The following is an 18,127-nucleotide window of genomic DNA, read 5'->3' as shown; positions in this document are numbered from 1 at the left end:
CCAAGATGAATGTTTGGCTAAAGATTCCGGGTGTTTCTACAAAAAGGCAGACTTTGTGAAGCCAAAGTAGGGCCTAGAGTAGATCAAAATGGAAAGCCATGCACAAAGTTTAAAGGACATTGTTTTGTTTAGTTTTTCGAAAGTTAAAGGTGACATAAAATCTTCATGCACCAAGAGGAATGTTTTAAAGAGGAGCAATTGTTTTCCATCTCCTATCAGAATAAAAAGAGCAAGACAGGGGTATAACAGATAGACAGAAAAGCTAGAGGTAGCTGTCATTCACAAAACTGAAGACCAGAGGAAGTCATTGAATGCCCTTAATAATTGGATCTGGGAGTAGGATGTTTTGGGAGGATTAAGAGAGAGAGAAATAGACTGAGTCAGTGATTCTCAAAGTCCTTTCTCTCTCTATGAAGTCCCATGAAAGCTGAGACAACAGGGGCACAGTGAATCATTATACTTAATGAGAACAGGACAGTTTCTTTAAGGGGTTGTGCAGTGTAAAACAAAGTAGATACTAAATTGGAAAATAAAAACCACACAATTGTTCAAATTTCAAAGGAACTTCCCAGATAACAACCCCTCGCATTGGTAGGCAATTAGGATAACTCATGGAAAACTCATCATTCGGGATTGGAAGCACAAAGCCCCTTTTTAAGTGTGTGTCTGTATAGATATGCTTGATGCTTTTACCTCATCAGAGGCCAGGAATTTCTCAAAGTGGACAGTTCCTGGTCTGCAATTTGAAGTCCCAGTAGCTTGGGCCTATTCCTCCTTGAAAGTCAGGGCCTAGTATTTATGAGAACTTTTATTTTACTAGCTTTGATAAAGATAAATCATAGCACATAGCTTGGTACTCGTTAAAAATGGTACAATCTGTTCAAATGCCATTTCTGGACAGAACATTTCATAAAACTATCCCAGAAGATTGTCTCAAAACAACTTTTCCAAAGCCCATTTTTCCAAATGATGAACTCTTGGCAATTACTATTTTTCATGATTATACTTTTTTTCCAGATGATCCAGGAACCTGCACATCATGCGTTACGAGGTATTACATGTAAGTCTGGCCTTCTTTTTCATAGCACTAACTTTTCTGCAGTTTAAGCATTACCTACTTAACCCTAAATCAGGGATTACAAGAAAGAGGGCCTGCAGCCTGCAGCAGCTCTGCCCTGTCAGGCTATTAATGGACAATTCTTGGATTTAGCAATAAGAGCCCAGCTGTTTTCTTGCCTGGAAAGGAGACCTTCGCCTTCTTGGTCCTGGAAGGCACCCAACTTGACACTGGTGTCTAGGAATCTTGCCATGGGTGACCAGGATTCAGACCCTGCTGGTTCTGGACAGATCTTAGTAATAGACCCACCACCAGGCAAGCTGTTTTCAGATGTATGCATGGAGACCTTGTCCTTAATAAGAGTTGGGTGGTCCAGGATGAAACCAGGTGCTACATTAGCTCTCAATCATCCCCTGGGTAATGAAAGACATAGACCACTAAGTTAAATGAAACACGGGTAACCATCATCCCAAAGTTCTCTATTACAAATCAAGCATGGCATGTCTTAACGTCACCTCCCCTTCCCAGTCTAGTTTCCCTTCCAGGGAAAAAAAACTAAGAAAGAAAAGAAGGGAGGACCAGAGAATGCATAGGCTACGTAATCCCTCCCTATCATCCTAAGAACTGGAGAGTTTTGTGATAAACTCTCACATCCATTTCTTCTTTTCATCTTTCCAAAAACATTGTCAGGAACTTGGGATCAATGTTATTCTTCAGAAGGAAAAAATGAAGCTCAGAGAGGCTATGGGTTCTCTCATGAAGCACCACAAGCTAGTGGGAGGGAGGGGGTGTATAGATTTGGGTCACCTCAACTTTAATGAGCTTGATTCCAAGGGGCTTAAAATGTTGTGGTGGGTGGGAAGACATTAAAAGGGATGAGGTGGATGGCAAGGAAAGGGAAACCTAACAAGCTGAAACATATTAAGAACGACCAGTTAACCTTATTATTACTTAACCTTATGGTTTTAATTCAACTATCCCAGAGTAGCCTATTATTCTCTGCATTGATTGTGTCTCTCCATCACTGCATTCCTGCCCTACTGATTTATTGTTCCATTTAAACAGGGGATGTGGGGTGGAGAAGAGGGCCCCAGACTTGATTATTAGAAGATAGACCAGATGACAGTAAATGAGCAGAAAGAAATTTGTCAGCATGTTCATAGTTGGCATTTGCCCAGCATATGGCCTGCCACAGACACCCCAGGCAGAGATGAGCAGCAGAAATGCAAGCATTCCTTGCTGAGGTCACATGGTTGAGGACACAAACTGTTCCTTGAAGAACCGAGGCAGGACCCAAAGAAATAGTGACCATGCAGAAGTGGGTGAGGAATACTCCTCTTTGTCTCTATTATGATTCTGTGTCCCTCCAGCCTAACTCTACCCGTCTTCATTTTGTCACCAAAAGACACCCCTTGACCTGCACCTACTTCCTCTGTCACCTGGCAGCGTCTTCTGTTAAAGTTTGGAGCCAGCCTCTTCAGCCTCTCCAGCTCACCACGGCCCACTAATGAGCATATTCCATAATACCCTGTGAGCACCAAAAACAGCAGGCCCTCCAATAACATTGTGTCTTTCAATGTCATTGCATTATAATGTTGATGAGATGCTGTTGGAACTTAACTCTTGTCTCTAGTATCAATTAGCCTATCAATTAGTATATTTCATTATACATCATTTCACTTGAAGTCGCAGAACCTCTCAACCACATTAAGGGCCTACTGTACACTACAAAGAATATGTCCAATATTATGAAGGTAAAACATGTGATATTTATTTCAAGAAACACACATTTATAACCCTTTAGAAAATTTAGTGACTTTGAATGCAGCTAATAAAACACTCTGCAATAGAAGTTGGTAAGAAATGCAAAGCCTGCCTCTGATATATTGTTGATGCTACAAAATTCATCAAAGGGCAAAGATCAATTTCATTCCACTCCCCCTTCAAATGAGCCTATAATTCAGTGTAGGATGAGAATAATGGATAGTAAGAGTAGAAATATGTATGCATAAAAGCTAAGGCACTTTGATAGTGATGTCAGTAATCTGGTCACAGACATTTTGGTGAGCTACTTGAAACCAATGCTGAGCTGTTTCAGACCTTGCAAGTGCCATGTGGCAAGAGCACAGAAACTATCTGTTCAAACGGACCTTGGTTAAATCCAAGTCCCACCTTTAACTACCTATGTGACTTGAGTACTTAACTTTGAGACTCAGTTCCCTGATCTGAAAATTAAATATAAGTAATAGCTACCATATGGGGATTGCATGGACGTTTAAATAGGCTAATACTTGACACATAATCACTACTCCATAAATAGCAGCAGCCCTGTCCTTCTCCCCAGCCTCCTCTCAGCTATCCCGATAAGGATGCTCAGAGGTCCAGAGAGAGATGAGTAATGACTTATGTGGAAGGCACACACAGACCAAGAGGAAGTTTTCTCCCTTGAAACCCAAATACCTACACTTGTTAAAAACTATGCATAGACATACAAGAGGAGATTAAATTATGGTGGTTAAGAGAAATACATCAACATAGTTCATGGAAGAAACTCCATCTTCTCCCCTAGGTTTGAACATCACTGCTACAAATCCTGCCCTGAGAAGACCTACACTGAAAAGTCTGAATGCAAAGCGTGCACTGCTAACTGTGACATCTGTGACCAGAATGGGTGTTACTGGTGTGAAGAGGGCTTCTTCCTCCGGGGTAAGCCTGGCAGTGGCATTGAACAAAATAAAAACAGGGCTCCGGAGCTCCACCACAAAGAACATGGCTGGGCCCTAGCCATTTTGGTTCAGTGGTTAGAGCATCAGCCCACAGACTGAAGAATCGAGGTGTGATTCCAGTCAAGGGCACATACCTCAGTTACAAGCTCCATCCCAGTAAGGATGTGTGCTGGAGGCAACCAATCACTGTATCCCTCTCACATTGATGTTTCCCTCTCTGTCTCTCCCCCTCCCTTCCACTCTCTCTATCAATGGGGGGAAAATCACCAGGTGAGGATTAACAAAAAAAAAGAAAAAAGGAAAGAAAGAACAGAGCTGTTTGATTGGTTTCAGGGTCTGCATGTGTGGGCACCTCTTGTCCAAGGGGAAATTTTAATTTGATTTGAAAATAAATATTAGCCAGGACTACCTCCTTCTGCTTTTATTATAGAAGCATAGTTCCTATTTCACTAATTAATCTCAAATTACTCCAAACTGATGGAAGCATAAGTGAATGTGAGGATGCAGGGGACACTGGAGATAGTGCTTTGGAATCTAAGTCACCTGAAATATTCAGAACCATAACTCTCTCCTTGAGATGTAATCCATGTTGTATATTTCTGAGCACTGTAAAAGTTAAACAAGGTCTGTTTTCTTGGGTTGTGGTCAATTCATTGCCTTTGATGAAGATGGATGGCTGGGAAAGAAATATATTGTGAGTCTTCCAATTAAAGAACTAGCAGTCTGATGTTCTTGAATGCTCGTGGGGAAGAGAAGGGGACAGAGAGCCCAAACGATCTCCCATTGCTCTATATAAAGAGATTCGTTTTATTTGCAGTTTTTCAAGGCCTCAAGAATGTCAAGTTCTTTATGCTCTTAACCCTTTGAGCTAATAGTCAATTTAAATTGTCAATTAAAAGAGGGCTTAAAGTGTTAGATTTTTAAAGACACATTGAGCCCTAGCCAGTTTGGCTCAGTAGATAGAGTAATGGCCTGCGGATTGAAGGGTTCAGAGTTTAGTTCTGATCAAGGGTGCATACCTCGAGTACAGGCTCAATCCCTGGACTGGTCAGGGCACGTGCAGAAGGCAACCAATCAAGGTGTTTCTCTCACATCGACGTTTCTCTCTCTCTCTGTCTCCCGCTCCCTTCTACTCTCTCTTAAAAAAAAAAAAAAAAAAAAAAAAGGAAAAATACCCTTGGGTAAGGATTAACAAAAAAATACACATTGATTGGCTGAAAGAAGCTAATGCCATCCTGGTGTCTTTTAAAACAAACTCAAAGAAAAAATGAGGTCCCCTACGGCCTGTTTAGAACTTGACCCTGCACAGAGCACTGAGCCAAACTACTCTTCCCTAGGTGGCAGCTGTGTGAGGAAATGTGGGCCTGGCTCCTACAGCGACACAGAGATGGGCAGCTGTGAGCCCTGCCACCGAGCCTGTGAAACCTGCACCGGCCTGGGCCATGACGAGTGCAGCAGCTGCCCACCGGGACTCCAGCTGCTGCATGGGACCTGCGTGGCTCCCACCCAGACCCAGACAGAAGGCAAATTCTGGAATGGTATGTGTCTCCCCAGGGCGATCGCAGGTGTCCGACTGCCTTCTCGGCCTCCCACCCTCTTTAACCCTTGCTTTTGGGGATACCAAGAGATGAAGGCCGGGCAGTGAAACAAAAGCTTGGGATGAGAATCAACACTGGGTCTCTTCGATGATGAAGGCAGCAGAGGGAAGGAGGCTGTAACTGGCTTTTGGCCAGGAGGGAACACCTAAAGGCACTTGAGTTTCCGCAAGGGCGGAGCAGGCCTCTGAGCGCATAAAGAGTCAGAGAGAGGTGGCCCAACCACCATTTTCTCGAAGATTTAGGGATAGCTTCTATCACTCCTGTATCTCTTTATTAAGGTAAAGGAAAGCTGCCAATAGGGTAGGCTATTTCAGTGAAGCAAGGAAGAACTGCTCTGAAGTACTGGAACTTAAGCTAAAACGGCTGATCTGTCTGGATGAGTTATTAGAAATGGCCATCATTCAAGCTTTGCCTTTTAACAGCTGCCCTCTCCAGCTGCAGGTGGGAAAGTGGGGTCCTGAGAGGGGTGGGAGTGAGGGAGAAGGTGGCAGCTTGGACTCTAGCAATAAAGGCCTGCACGTATCATTCTCACCGAGTCTTCAGAACTGGCCTCCTCGCCTTGGTGCCTCAGCCACAGGCTTCCTTGCAAGGTGATCACAGACTTGGGTGGCCTCTCCACATCCGAGGAGGTTACAAAACGAAGTCCTCCTCCTGCTGGGAAAATCTGGCTCACTTTCTGTGCAGAGACTCTCATGAAAACAAGAGATGCTCTCTGTTTGATTTGGAGGCAAAGATTTGTTTAAAAAAAGAAGGTCATCTCAGTGCAGAAGCAACGGCAGCTGAAAGGAGGTTCTGCTCAGGACAGGTCTTCTAAGGGCTGGAGAGAGTGAGGAATGGGGCAGGAGGAAAGCTGTTGCTGGGTTTCAGGGGAGGGACCTCTGTGGCTGCTTGTCTACCACGATAGCACTGCCTATGCAACAAAGGAAAGGCAGCTCGGAGACCATGGCACACCCAGCAGCCAAAGGCCACAGAGAACACAGGCCGGTTTCAGGGAAAGAGCTGGGAAGAAAACCATTCAATCCAGATTGGGAGATCTTCCGTGAATTGTCGCTGAACCAAAATGCTGAAAACGAGTTTGTCTGCCATTCAGGCATTTAAGAGGCCATGCAGGCCAAGGGGAAAATAGTCTGGTGCTGTGTTTCTAGCTCAGAACATCTGTATTTTATCTGGCATCCAGATGATGAAAACGTCTAGAGAGCCAAGAGGCATAGCAGACTTGATCTCCCAAATGATTACACGTCCCTTTCAACTGGACTACGCACTTTGCTAGGCAGAAACCAGGCCTTGATTGCTCCCCTTGGTCAAGGCACCACACCCATCCCTCCGCATTTTCTACTATCAAAATGTAATGTTTTTGAAGAGAGAAAGGAATTAGTCCGTTTGGGGATTTAGCAGCAACAAAAGATGGGGAAGCAGATGAGAATGATTCTCATGGCTGGACAAAAGCAATAAAGGCAAGGCCATGGCTGCACTTTTCCACTTCCATGATCTAGGAAATAAGACGTGCAGACTATTGACAGTGAGAAAACACTGTTCCTTCTCTGAGCCAGGGAAGACTCGGCTTCCCCAGCACAGGTTAGGCACCTCTGAAACGGACAGTGAGGGGGAAAGAGCTCTGTAAAGCCCCAGGAGTATCTGAGTGAAGGCCATATTTCTCTCCACTTCTTTTCCTTGAAAAAACAAGGTTGAAAGTGTAACAGGAGAGCAGGTAGGGGGTCCCAGAGACGTAATCAGCCACACCTTTAAGATGATGGAAAGCAGATTGCAGTCATTCTGGGCCAACTTAGAGGGAGCCAGACAAATTACAGGGTGTTTATGAGAGTGTAGGTGATACCAGTAAGGTAGTGGTATTGTTTTAAATGCAGGTGCAGATCCAGGTAGGGAAGGTAAGATGGGACAAAGTTCAGTCCTTCACCCACACTACTCCCTAGTGCAGTGATTTTCAACCTTTTCCATCTCATGACATAAACTAATTACTAACATTCTGTGGCACACTGTCCTGGCCAGCGTGGCTCGGTTGGTTTTGGAGTGTCGTTCCCTGCACCGAAAGGTTGCACATGCCCAGGTTGTGGGTTCATTCCCGGGTTAGGGCTTGTTCGGGAGGCAACTGATCGATATTCTCTCTCTCTCTTCCTCTCCTAAATCAATTAAAAAGAAATTCTGCAGCACACCAAAAAAGTCTATCTTTTGCCAATCTGGCAAAAAATAGGTATAATTTTGGTTCATTCACACTGGATGGCTATTGTTGTGTTGGCTGTTGTCATTTTTTATTTGACAATCTAAGGGAAAAGAGGTCAGTGCCCCTGACTACATAGTCAGGTATCGCATGTCTTAAAAATTCCTATGGTACACCGGTTGAAAATCGCTGCCCTAGTGGAAACAATAAGATCATGCTTGCATCTAAAGACTATGCCACCCCACTGTCTATGTCAGCATGTATTGGGGGGAAACCCTTGAAATAAAAGTCCAACGAGAGCTCACTGAACTCCTCTTTCAATGAAGAGGCTACTCACAATGAGAGTGACAGTGATGAGAGGACCATCATTCTTCCTCAACTACCAACAGAGTGGGAATACCTCCCACCCTAGTACAAAGATCCCTACACATCAGCCAGGCCTGCCAAATCCTCCAGCTGAGACTAAGGAATGTCCAAAGAGAGCAGCTCAGCCTCTCTTCTGCCTGCCACCAAAGGGCACTGCACGAAAGTATAGATCACCCCCAGGCCCCCTATCCCAGTCACCCATATACTGTAAAGATTAATTAGACCAGTACCACAGCCAGTGTTAAGTAGGCTGCTAATGATTTCGGGGTGACTCAGGCATCACAGAGCCACTGCTGGTGGAAGTGTTCAGGTGTGAAGGCTGGTGGGAATGTTCAGGGCTTTGAAAAAAAAAGATAATGGCCTCCGCTGGTTTCCTGAAACCATTGTTGGGTATGGAAACAGTTTACCCCATGACTGTTAAATCATTCCGATTTCCTTAAGTGGCTTTCCTCCTGTGACTCCGGAAAGTCCTGTATAATTTCCCTACCCACCTAGTCCCACCACTGATTAAAACCATGTTTGTAGCGGGCTCTAATTACACATTTTGATGGTAGTCTGTTCTGCAAAGCACAGATATGGTGAATTAACTTTTTATCTTTGACCACATCCTAACAATTTATCACTAGTAGCCTGTCTTTGGATCTTAATTCCTATGCTCTGAGAAAGACTGGAATACCAGTCAGTCACAAACACTGAGAGCCACTCATGTGTGAAAAAAAATCTCAATAATGGGAAATGTGTTTCTAAACATTAGAGAACTTAAAAGAAGGACTTTGTCAATGTATACAATGGCCTCACTTAGAAATCGTTGTTACTTAATTAACCAATCAGAACTCAGAGTGCAGAAAACACGTCTCTAGGTAAGTAATTCAACCTTTTGCCTGGTGGCATGAAAGAGCCGCGTATATCCAGTTGCACTGATTGTTACATATCCAGGAATTTTGTAAGTGGGTTATAACATCATTGGCAGTTTGAAATCAAGTTTTTTGTTTTGTTTTGTATTCCAAAGAGACATTTTACCAGCACAGCACTGCTTTGGCGTCTACCAAACGATTTTACAATCCAAATTAAGTACGACAACATCTCTGGAGTGGATGAGAGTTAGACATGCCTGAATTCAAGTCCTGGCTCTGTCCTTTACTAGCTACGTGACTTTGAACAAGTTACACAGCCTCTCTGAGCCTGTTTCCTCACCTATAAAATGAGAACGTGAAACTACCTCACACACGCTTGAGAATTAAATGAAAGAGCACATATAAAGCTCCAAGCACATAATGTGACACAGTAAAAGCTCATCTATTCCCTAACCCTTTAACCTGATGCAGTTTTAACACATGAAACACTAGTTCACTTTCAAAACAGCCTTCCCTTCCTCGTGAAAAAGAGAAGCCGGTAGCCTGGAGGGTACTACAGGTCTGGGAAAAATAGTCCCCGAAAGAGGGCAGCAGATAACGCTCAGTTGGGATGCCAAATAGCCAGGCAGAGTCCGACTCAACCAAGAACGTATATTCACAAATATATTAATTGCAGCTTCATTTATAATAACAACAAAAAACTAAGTGAATTGTGGTTCATGCAGATAAATACACAAACCATTAAAATGATGTGTATAAAGAATCTTAATGGCAAGATAAAATGCCTATAAGATTTATAACATTAAATGCAAAATATATCTAAGGCAAAAAACATTTTTGCAATTTTTTTTATTTTACTTAAAATAAAAAAATTACGTGAACTACGGTTCATGCAAATAAATACACAAACCATTAAAAATAATGTTTACAAGGAATTTCAATGGCAAGAGAAAATGCCTATAGGATTTATAATAATTTAATGCAAAATGTAGGGTCGGTATTACATATGCAGAAAATGTGAACGATTACACATATATACACTACACTCACACATTCACTATAAAGATGAAAAACCTATAAATTCTATGCAGCAGACATTTCTGGGTGGTAAGATGATAGGTGAACTTTATCTTCTTTATCCTTTTTGCATTAAAAAAATAAAACTTTATTCTTTTCAATAAAAAAGAACCTGTGCTCACTTCAAGTCCATCTTTGGTGAAGAGCCTGCTGCAGAAGCAACGAAGGTGGAAGTTTCAAATCAAAAGAGGTAACGGAAATAGGGAGGAGAAGGCAATCCTAACGAATCAGGAGTCTCTGGGCCGTAGAAACCAACCCAAGAAGCTGGGCGGCCAGGAGCAAGTGGGAGGAAAAAGCCATGAAAAGAGGGACCACTACACAAAATATAAGCGGGTGCTCCAAGGGGAGAGGCTGGGGGGAGATCCAGCAGTGGAGCCTTCAAGTGCATTTAAAGACATTCCTCATGCCCTAAGTGGCTACGTCTGTCAGAGGGGGGCCATCAAGAAAAGCCTCACCTTTTACTTCCTTAGTGACTGCAGCATGGTTTGAAAGGGCAACAGCTGAGAAAAAACTAGATGGTTACAATAGGAGACTAGGAAAATGAAGTAGGATACATCCATGCCATGGAATGCTGTGGAGCTAGGAACAAGAATGAGGAGGTTCGTTAGGAGCCGATAAAGAATGGTCTCTAAAATATATTCAGTTACCAAAAAAAAGAAACAGGCAACGCGATAAATAGTCAGTAGATACAGTTTGTATAAAAAGGGTGAAAATGGATTAGGAGGGAGGCTTCATGATATATGCTTTTTGTACATTTTGAACCATGTATCGCTTATTTAGTAAAATACCCAGAACCCCTGTTTTATGTGGTCGAGCTACAATTATTTTTGAAGGATGGACGCTACATTTTCTTGGTCAAGGTGATTTTTGTTTTCGAGGTCCCATAAAGCTAGAATCACTGGAGAACAAAAAAAAAAGAGAGAGAGAGAGAAAACAAAGAGAAACTGTGGTCAAGGTTAAAATTTTCTTGTTGAGATTAAGTCACTAATCTTTGCCCAGGCTTAATTGCTGCTAAGTGTGTGTACAGAGTGCCCTCTAGTGGAGGCATGAGGACATTACCAAAAATTTTATATCAAGTGTATCACAGTAAAATAGCAAATTGCCAGGAAGTGAAATATGTCATTGTAAATACATGTGTATGTGTAGATATATGCACAATATTTTAAACAAATATTTTAAAAATTAGTAAAAACTCATATCTTTGTAACTATAACATTTTAGCCAGTGTTTCTCTCTGTCTTTCCCTCTTCCACTCTCCCTAAAAATCAATGGAAAAATATCCTTGGGTGAGGATTAACAAAAAAAAACACCATTTTTTTAAATGATAAAATCAAAAGAAAATCAGCCCATGACCTGGACATATATTAAAGATTTTCAAGGTTCTCAATGTCTGACAAATATTTTTTTATGAATAATTGCACTCAGCCCACTAATGAAGCCTTTCTTTTCCCCAGTTTCACTGAGATATAATTAACATAATACTATGCTGTTTCAATGGGTATAACATGACAATTGACATATGTATATACTGCAAAATGATCTCCACAGTCAGATTAGTTAGCACATCCATCACCTCCATAGTTACCTTTTTTTGTGATGAGAACTTTTAGGATCTACTCTCTTAGCAATTTTCAATTATCCAATACAGTATTATTAATTATAGTCACCATGCTGTAATCACATTCCAAGAATTGATTCATCTTATAACTGAAAGTTTGTACCCTTTGACCACCTTCATCCATTCCCTCACCACCACCCCACCACCCCAGCCCCTGGCAACACCAATCTACTCTGTTTAAATGAGTTTGGTTTTTTAAGATCCCACATATGAGATCAGAGAGTCTTTGTCTTTTTCTGTATTTCTCTTGGCATAATGTCCTATGGCAGGGTTTCCCTCTTTTTATGGATGAATATATCCATTGCATATACAGGGTGGGTCAAAACTTGTCTTACAGTTGTTCATATGGAAAATAATACATTAATAAATAATAATACAAGGCTAAACTGTTTCATGTACTCACAACTATAAACCTACTTTTGTCCCACCCTATATATCCCATATCTTCTTTATCCATTCATCCACTGATGAACATCTGGGTTGTTTCCATGTCTCAGCTATTGTAAATAATGCTGCAATGAACACTGTGTGCAGTTATCTCTTTGAGATAATGATTTCATTTCCTTTGGGTAAATACCCAGAAGTGGGATTGCTGGGTCATAGGGTAGTTCTATTTTTAATTTTTTGAGGAACCTTCATACTATTTTCCATAGTGGCTGCACCAATTTATATTCCCACCAACAGTCCATGGGATGTCCCCTTTCTCCACATCTCTCACCAGCACATGTCTCTCTTGTCCCTTTGATAAGAGCCATTCTAACAGGAGTGAGGTGATAGCTCTTTGTGATTTTGATTTGCATTTCTCTGTTGATTAGTCAAAAGTGAGGTTAGCAACAAAACTGTTGCTCATCTCTCGGCTGCCCTCTTTTTTGGGTTGATTTGTCAAATTAAAAGGGCCTTCAGGGAAAAGACTCAATCATGTTAAATCATGTGGATTACTTTTGTGAAAATCCTGTGACTAGCATTGCTCTGCACAGGACTAAATGAGCTTCTCTCTCTCTCTCTCTCTCTCTCTCTCTCTCTCTCTCTCTCTCTCTCTCTCTCTCACACACACACACACACACACACACACACACACACACACACACACACCTCTCTTTTAAGGAGATTACCTCAATCAGTCTACTAGAAAACCAGGGCAAGTTTTTCTCTAAGAAAAAGACTGCCACTCAGGATGGCAGGATGGACAATCATGTATATCTCTATATATCTACATATCCACCCACCTACCTTTGAATCTAGCTTTCTCTGTAGCAAGGCTCACCAGCTAATTAACCATGAGCGCCATCATAGAAACCAAGCCATGCCAAGAGAGGGAATGTGGCGAATGATAACAAGGAAATCAGGAGAGAGGAGAAAGGAGGCGATGAGCTACCATTTACTGAGCTGCTGTGTGCACTCTACACACATTATCTCATTTAGTCTTCACTACAGTCCTATCACTACAGGGAAGAATCACTCTCTCATTTTAGAGACCTGGAAAAGTAGGGCTCTGAGAGTTTAATTATTGTATCCATGGTTACCCTACCTGGCAGCACATCTGGGATCTGAAGACAGGTGTGACTAAAGAGCCAACTCCACCAGACTGACTCTCAGGAAGAGAAAGCACTCTCAGAAAGAGGGGAAGGAAGAAAGGGAGGGAGGGAGGAAGAAAAGAAAGAAGAGACGGGAATGGCAAGATGCCAATGTAACAGTTGACTGAAGGTCAGAGTCATTCATATGACACATTCTGAGCTAGAACTTCTTTTTCTAATTTTCCTGTGTCAGTCATGCTGATTCCTGAACAATTACTGAAATTTAGTTATGATCTCAGTGTATATTGAATGATGTCCTTGAGGTCATTATCTATGTCCGTTGTTTTGTTGTTGTTTTTAAAAATTTTTAAGTTGATTTTTAGAGCGAGGGGAAGGGAGAGAGAAACATCGATGTGAGAGTGGAACATCTGTGAACTGCCTCCCGCACGCCCCCTACTGGGGATCAAGCCTGCAACCTGGGCATGTGCCCTAACCAGGAATCAAACCAGCAACCTTTCAGTGCATGGGATGGTGCCCAACCAACTGAGCCACACCAGCCAGGGCTTATGTATGTCTTTGAAACTTTCTTAAAAAGCCTGTCCATCAAATGCTCTTGGAGGGAAAGAAAGAGGGGAAACAGTGCTAATGTTTCCTTGGTTGGCCTGCTTATCACCTGACCAACCAGAAAGCTTTTGGGTGGCTCCAGTTTGGTGATAATGATTTGGGACTAATTTAAGGTGAATAAGTTCTGGTTGCATTCCACCATGGCTACTCTGAAGAACACAGACCCAAACATTGACCAACTATGAAATCTGGTTTCAAAGAACAAAAAAAAATTAATAATACGTTTTTCATGAAAGACACAATGAATTCTCCTTTATCACTTTGGAATGAAGAGAACTGGCCATTTAAGAATCATGGGGAAATAACTCATTCATGTGTGTATACACACAAGCACACAAACACTCACCCCCACACATTTTTAATAGCTGGTTTTGCTCAGTGGTTAGAGTGTCAGCCTGCAGATTGAAGGGTCTCGGGTTTGATTCCAGTCAAGGGCACGTACCTGGGTTGCAGGCTCAATCCCCTGCCCCAGTTGGGGTACATGAGGGAGGCAAGCAATCGATGTATCTCTCTCACATCGCTGTTTCTCTTTCCATGTCTCTCCACTCCCTCCACTCTCTCTAAAAAAAAAAAAAAAAATCAATGGAAAAAATATCCTCAGGTGAGGATTAACAAAACCAAAAAATAAATAACATTTGTTAGTTCAAATGTCCCCTTAGCATTAAAGACTATCCTGTCTCTGGAAGTTTGCAAAGAGAGTCTTGGCAATCAATTGTCAATGAAAGAATAAGAGTAAGAAAAAAATGAAGTCCACATTTATTCATTTGGTAGGCCAAAGCTGGCGCCAACATTTAGCTAAGACAAAATCTATTTGGGGTGGGAAAGGAGACAAGATTGCCCATGAGATCTTTTCCAATACTATAAGCCTGCTCAAGAAACTGACTCCTTGTTCCTTTTCCCTCCATAGATGTTTTAAGAAAGCAGCAGCCTTGTCATTCCTCTTGTAAAACCTGCAATGGATCTGAAACCCTGTGCACTTCCTGTCCGAAAGGTTAGTGTGGAGTGTGACAGGCGGTGGCAGTGACCAAGCCAATTCACGGCAGCTCATGTATATTAGCACCTTTAGTAAGGGGTTTGCAGGACTTGATCTAGTCCCATCACATGTTCCTATTACAGTGGCTACTCTGGAGCAACACGGCAACCAAACATGGAGCTACAATAAAAACTGCCTCTCGAAGGACCAAAATGAAAAAGAAATGTTTTTTAACTAAAGCATGATGAAGTTAGCAACTGCTTTGGCCACAGAATTCGTTAGGTCTCTGGGTGCTTGACATTTCTAGGGGTTCCCCTGCTGTTTTAGAATGCATTAGCCAAAACAAGAGAACTTACAGTGGGCGATCTAGGGGGGGATCAGTAGTCTGCCTATTGTTTCTTCATTTCTGGTGCTGAATTTAGAGGAGCAAAAACACAAGAGCAATACGTAACAGCTTAACAAATTAATTGCTTCATCATCTATAAAAACAAAACACCACAAATAACTTCCCTGAATTAGCGAGATATTTTATTAACATGGTGCACTAACGTTAAAAATTAAGAATGTTCTGCTCCCATTAAAGTGATTATTATGTACAATGTTAACAGTGAGATGGGATGCAAAAGCAACAGAATTTAAAAATGGTATGTGTGCCATGACTCTACTCCAACAAAATAGGAAAGTTTGCATACAAAAATTGAAGGAATTGTCTTGGAATTCTGAAGGGTGATTTATAAATTGTTTTCTTTAATAATGTTACTATCTGATTTTTTCAATTAAAAACAAACAGATGGACCATCCGTTGGGTGGGAGAGTTGCTACTACGTTAGTGTCCTAATGAGACAGGCTTTAGGAAGCCAAATAGACTCCACCAAGCTGTGCGTGTGTAACTGTCTTACACCAGGAAGACAGGCAAAGGTGTTAATAGATTGATCAACCAGGCAGAGGGAAGCCCCAAAGTGACCCGCATCAGTATCAGTAGGAAGTAAAAGAAACAGGGCCAAAGCCTCCTGCTGTCAATTTCCTGTCTGGAGATTTAACTCATCCTTTTGACAAGTCTGAGATACTTGGACCTTTGGGGCAGTTTAAAAAGCTGCTGCGAGCACCAGTTCTCTGCAAGGATGTTCACGCTGTCAGAGGGACACACACTGACCGCCTGATCTGCCTTCTTCCCTGGGTTTCCAGGCGCGTATCTGTTGGCTCAGGCCTGCGTCGCCTCCTGTCCCGAAGGCACGTGGCCCTCAGTGAGGAGTGGCAGCTGTGAGAACTGTACAGAGGCCTGTGCCTCCTGCTCTGGAGCCGATCTCTGCGACAAGTGCCAGACGCAGCTGGAACACCCTCTCTTCCTCCACGAAGGCAGGTGCTACACCGGGTGCCCTGAGTAAGTCTCCTTTCCTTTCACTTCCTGCTTGTGTTCATTTTCCTGCAGTAATCTGGATATGATTCCTTCCTATCACCAAAGAACTCTTCCCTCCCGGGTTACAGCACCTACCAGTGTCCCTCCCTTTTGACTGTCCAACATCACCACTGGCCATAGCAGCCAAAACTTAATGCCAGATGCCCACTTCTCTCTTGTGATGATTATATGTATATATTTTTACTTTTGTAAAATTATGTTTTTTCCCCACCTTTTATTTATGATCAAGTAGCTGTCTTTTTGCCATCACAATAATAAGGCTGTGGAACACAAGAAACTCTTCTGTTTAAAATAGGTGAGATCTGCCCAGCCGGTATGGCTCAGTGGTTGAGCAACGACCTATGAACCAGGAGGTCACGGTTCAATTCCCAGTCAGGGCACATGCCTGAGATGCAGGTTCAATCCCCAGTAGGGGGCATGCAAAAGGCAGCCAATCAATGATTCTCTCTCATCACTGATGTTTCTTTCTCTCTCTCTCTCTCTCTCTCTCTCTCTCTCTCTCTCTCTCTCTCTCTCTCTCTCCCTTTCCCTTCCTCTCTGAAATCAATAAAAATATTTTTAAAATAAAATTTTAAAAAGTTAGGTGAGATCTGAATCAAAGATAATAAAATACCTGGTGAAGTATTTATTAATGGCTTTTCCAGCCCCCTGGTTTATCAATCCTTTTCTCCTCCTATGAATGCTCCCACTTCCAAGATGTAACTAAAAGGGAAGTGGGAATAGCAAATGGGAAGGTATATCAGGAAACTTCCAGTGACAAGCAACAGAAATGCCAAGTAGACTGACTGAAACAATACAGGGTTTATTATCTCACATAACAAAGCGTTTAGCAATCCAGTGGCCAACACTTCATTAAAAACCCACTATCTTTCCATTTTGCTCTTGTATCTTCCTTAGTTTGTCCTCCCCTGAGCCACACTGTCTGCCCCATCTGCACACATCACCACCGCCATTGCAACAACCAGAGACAGAAAAGGGCAGGATTCTCCTAGTTTATCTTTTTTCAAGAGGAAAGAAAACTTCCTCAGATTTCCCTGCACATCTCATTAGCCAGAATGCTTCACTTACAGCTTACATCACTGGCAGGGAGAAAGGAAATAAAAGGATCACTTTAGGCTGAACAAGACTCACCCTTGAAAACCCAAATAAAATCAGAACATGGGCAGCCAGGAAGACTGGAGAGGGAGGCAACCAACAGAATCTATTTTAGATAATCAGAAATTTCATTTCCTGCTGATTAAAAGAACTTGGTGATAAAATCAATACCCATTTCCTAATGACCTACTTGTATCCATTACTGAGACAGATCATATAGGGTCCAAACACAAATCATGATACCCTTATAGTATAGAGCAGGGGTCCTCAAACTACGGCCCTCGGGCCACATGCAAATACAAATATTGTATTTGTTCCCGGTTTTGTTTTTTTACTTCAAAATAAGATCTGCGCAGTGTGCATAGGAATTTGTTCATAGTTTTTTTTTTAAACTATAGTCCGGCCCTCCAACGGTCTGAGGGACAGTGAACGGGCCCCCTGTTTAGAAAGTTTGAGGACCCCTGGTCTAGAGCCAACTGCATTCGACTCAATGCTGCAGATCCATATTTGGCACCTTTTCGGTGTGTAAGAATTGATACTGGAAGCTATGTTAAGGGACGTCTGAGCCTGAAAAGGGCCTACAACCCATAGGGGACACTTACATCAATTACTGCCATACTTCTCAGAGCCGAAATACAAAAAGGGCTAAGAAATTCCAAGGAAAAAGAAACCATATAAAAACAGCTGCTTGATGAGTGCTGGTAAAGTCTCATCACTGCAATAAGCACTTCAAATATGATCCATTAACCCTCACATGAATCTTCTCATCCAGATACTATTATTTTTCCTCATTTTACAGATGAGGAAAGGGGTAAACATGCTCAATATCACACAACTAATGCATGATATGGTAAGGGTCCCACCCCAAACCTCGTGAGCCCTGAAGTCCATGTTTCACCATTGCACAATGCCATGTTCTCAAATGACTAGGGTTCCTTTTTTTTTTTAATAGCAACTTTATTGAGATACAATTCACATACCACACAATTACCTATATAAAGTGTACGTACAATGCAATGGTACGTATATTTA

The 18,127-nt window shown here is 42.1% G+C and overlaps 1 protein-coding gene across 2 annotated transcripts in view; it reads left to right on the top strand.

The window, feature by feature from the left end:
* The window catches only part of PCSK5 (proprotein convertase subtilisin/kexin type 5), a 417,746-nt gene that overhangs the window by 357,801 nt on the left and 41,818 nt on the right, over positions 1-18,127 (top strand). The window contains exons 25-30 of one of the 2 annotated variants that reach the window (XM_036330795.1): positions 1,018-1,060; positions 3,627-3,763; positions 5,121-5,321; positions 9,964-10,044; positions 14,518-14,601; positions 15,769-15,964. In XM_036330795.1, coding sequence (XP_036186688.1) covers positions 1,018-1,060; positions 3,627-3,763; positions 5,121-5,321; positions 9,964-10,044; positions 14,518-14,601; positions 15,769-15,964 — 742 coding nt within the window. The remainder of the gene's footprint in view (positions 1-1,017; positions 1,061-3,626; positions 3,764-5,120; positions 5,322-9,963; positions 10,045-14,517; positions 14,602-15,768; positions 15,965-18,127) is intronic. The other variant, XM_036330796.1, reaches the window with a different exon arrangement.

This window comes from Myotis myotis, unplaced genomic scaffold, assembly GCF_014108235.1.
Source record: "Myotis myotis isolate mMyoMyo1 unplaced genomic scaffold, mMyoMyo1.p scaffold_m19_p_12, whole genome shotgun sequence".
Taxonomy (NCBI): domain Eukaryota; kingdom Metazoa; phylum Chordata; class Mammalia; order Chiroptera; family Vespertilionidae; genus Myotis; species Myotis myotis.
Note: the sequence above shows the minus strand (reverse complement) of the source record. Positions and strands in the feature narration are given on the sequence as shown.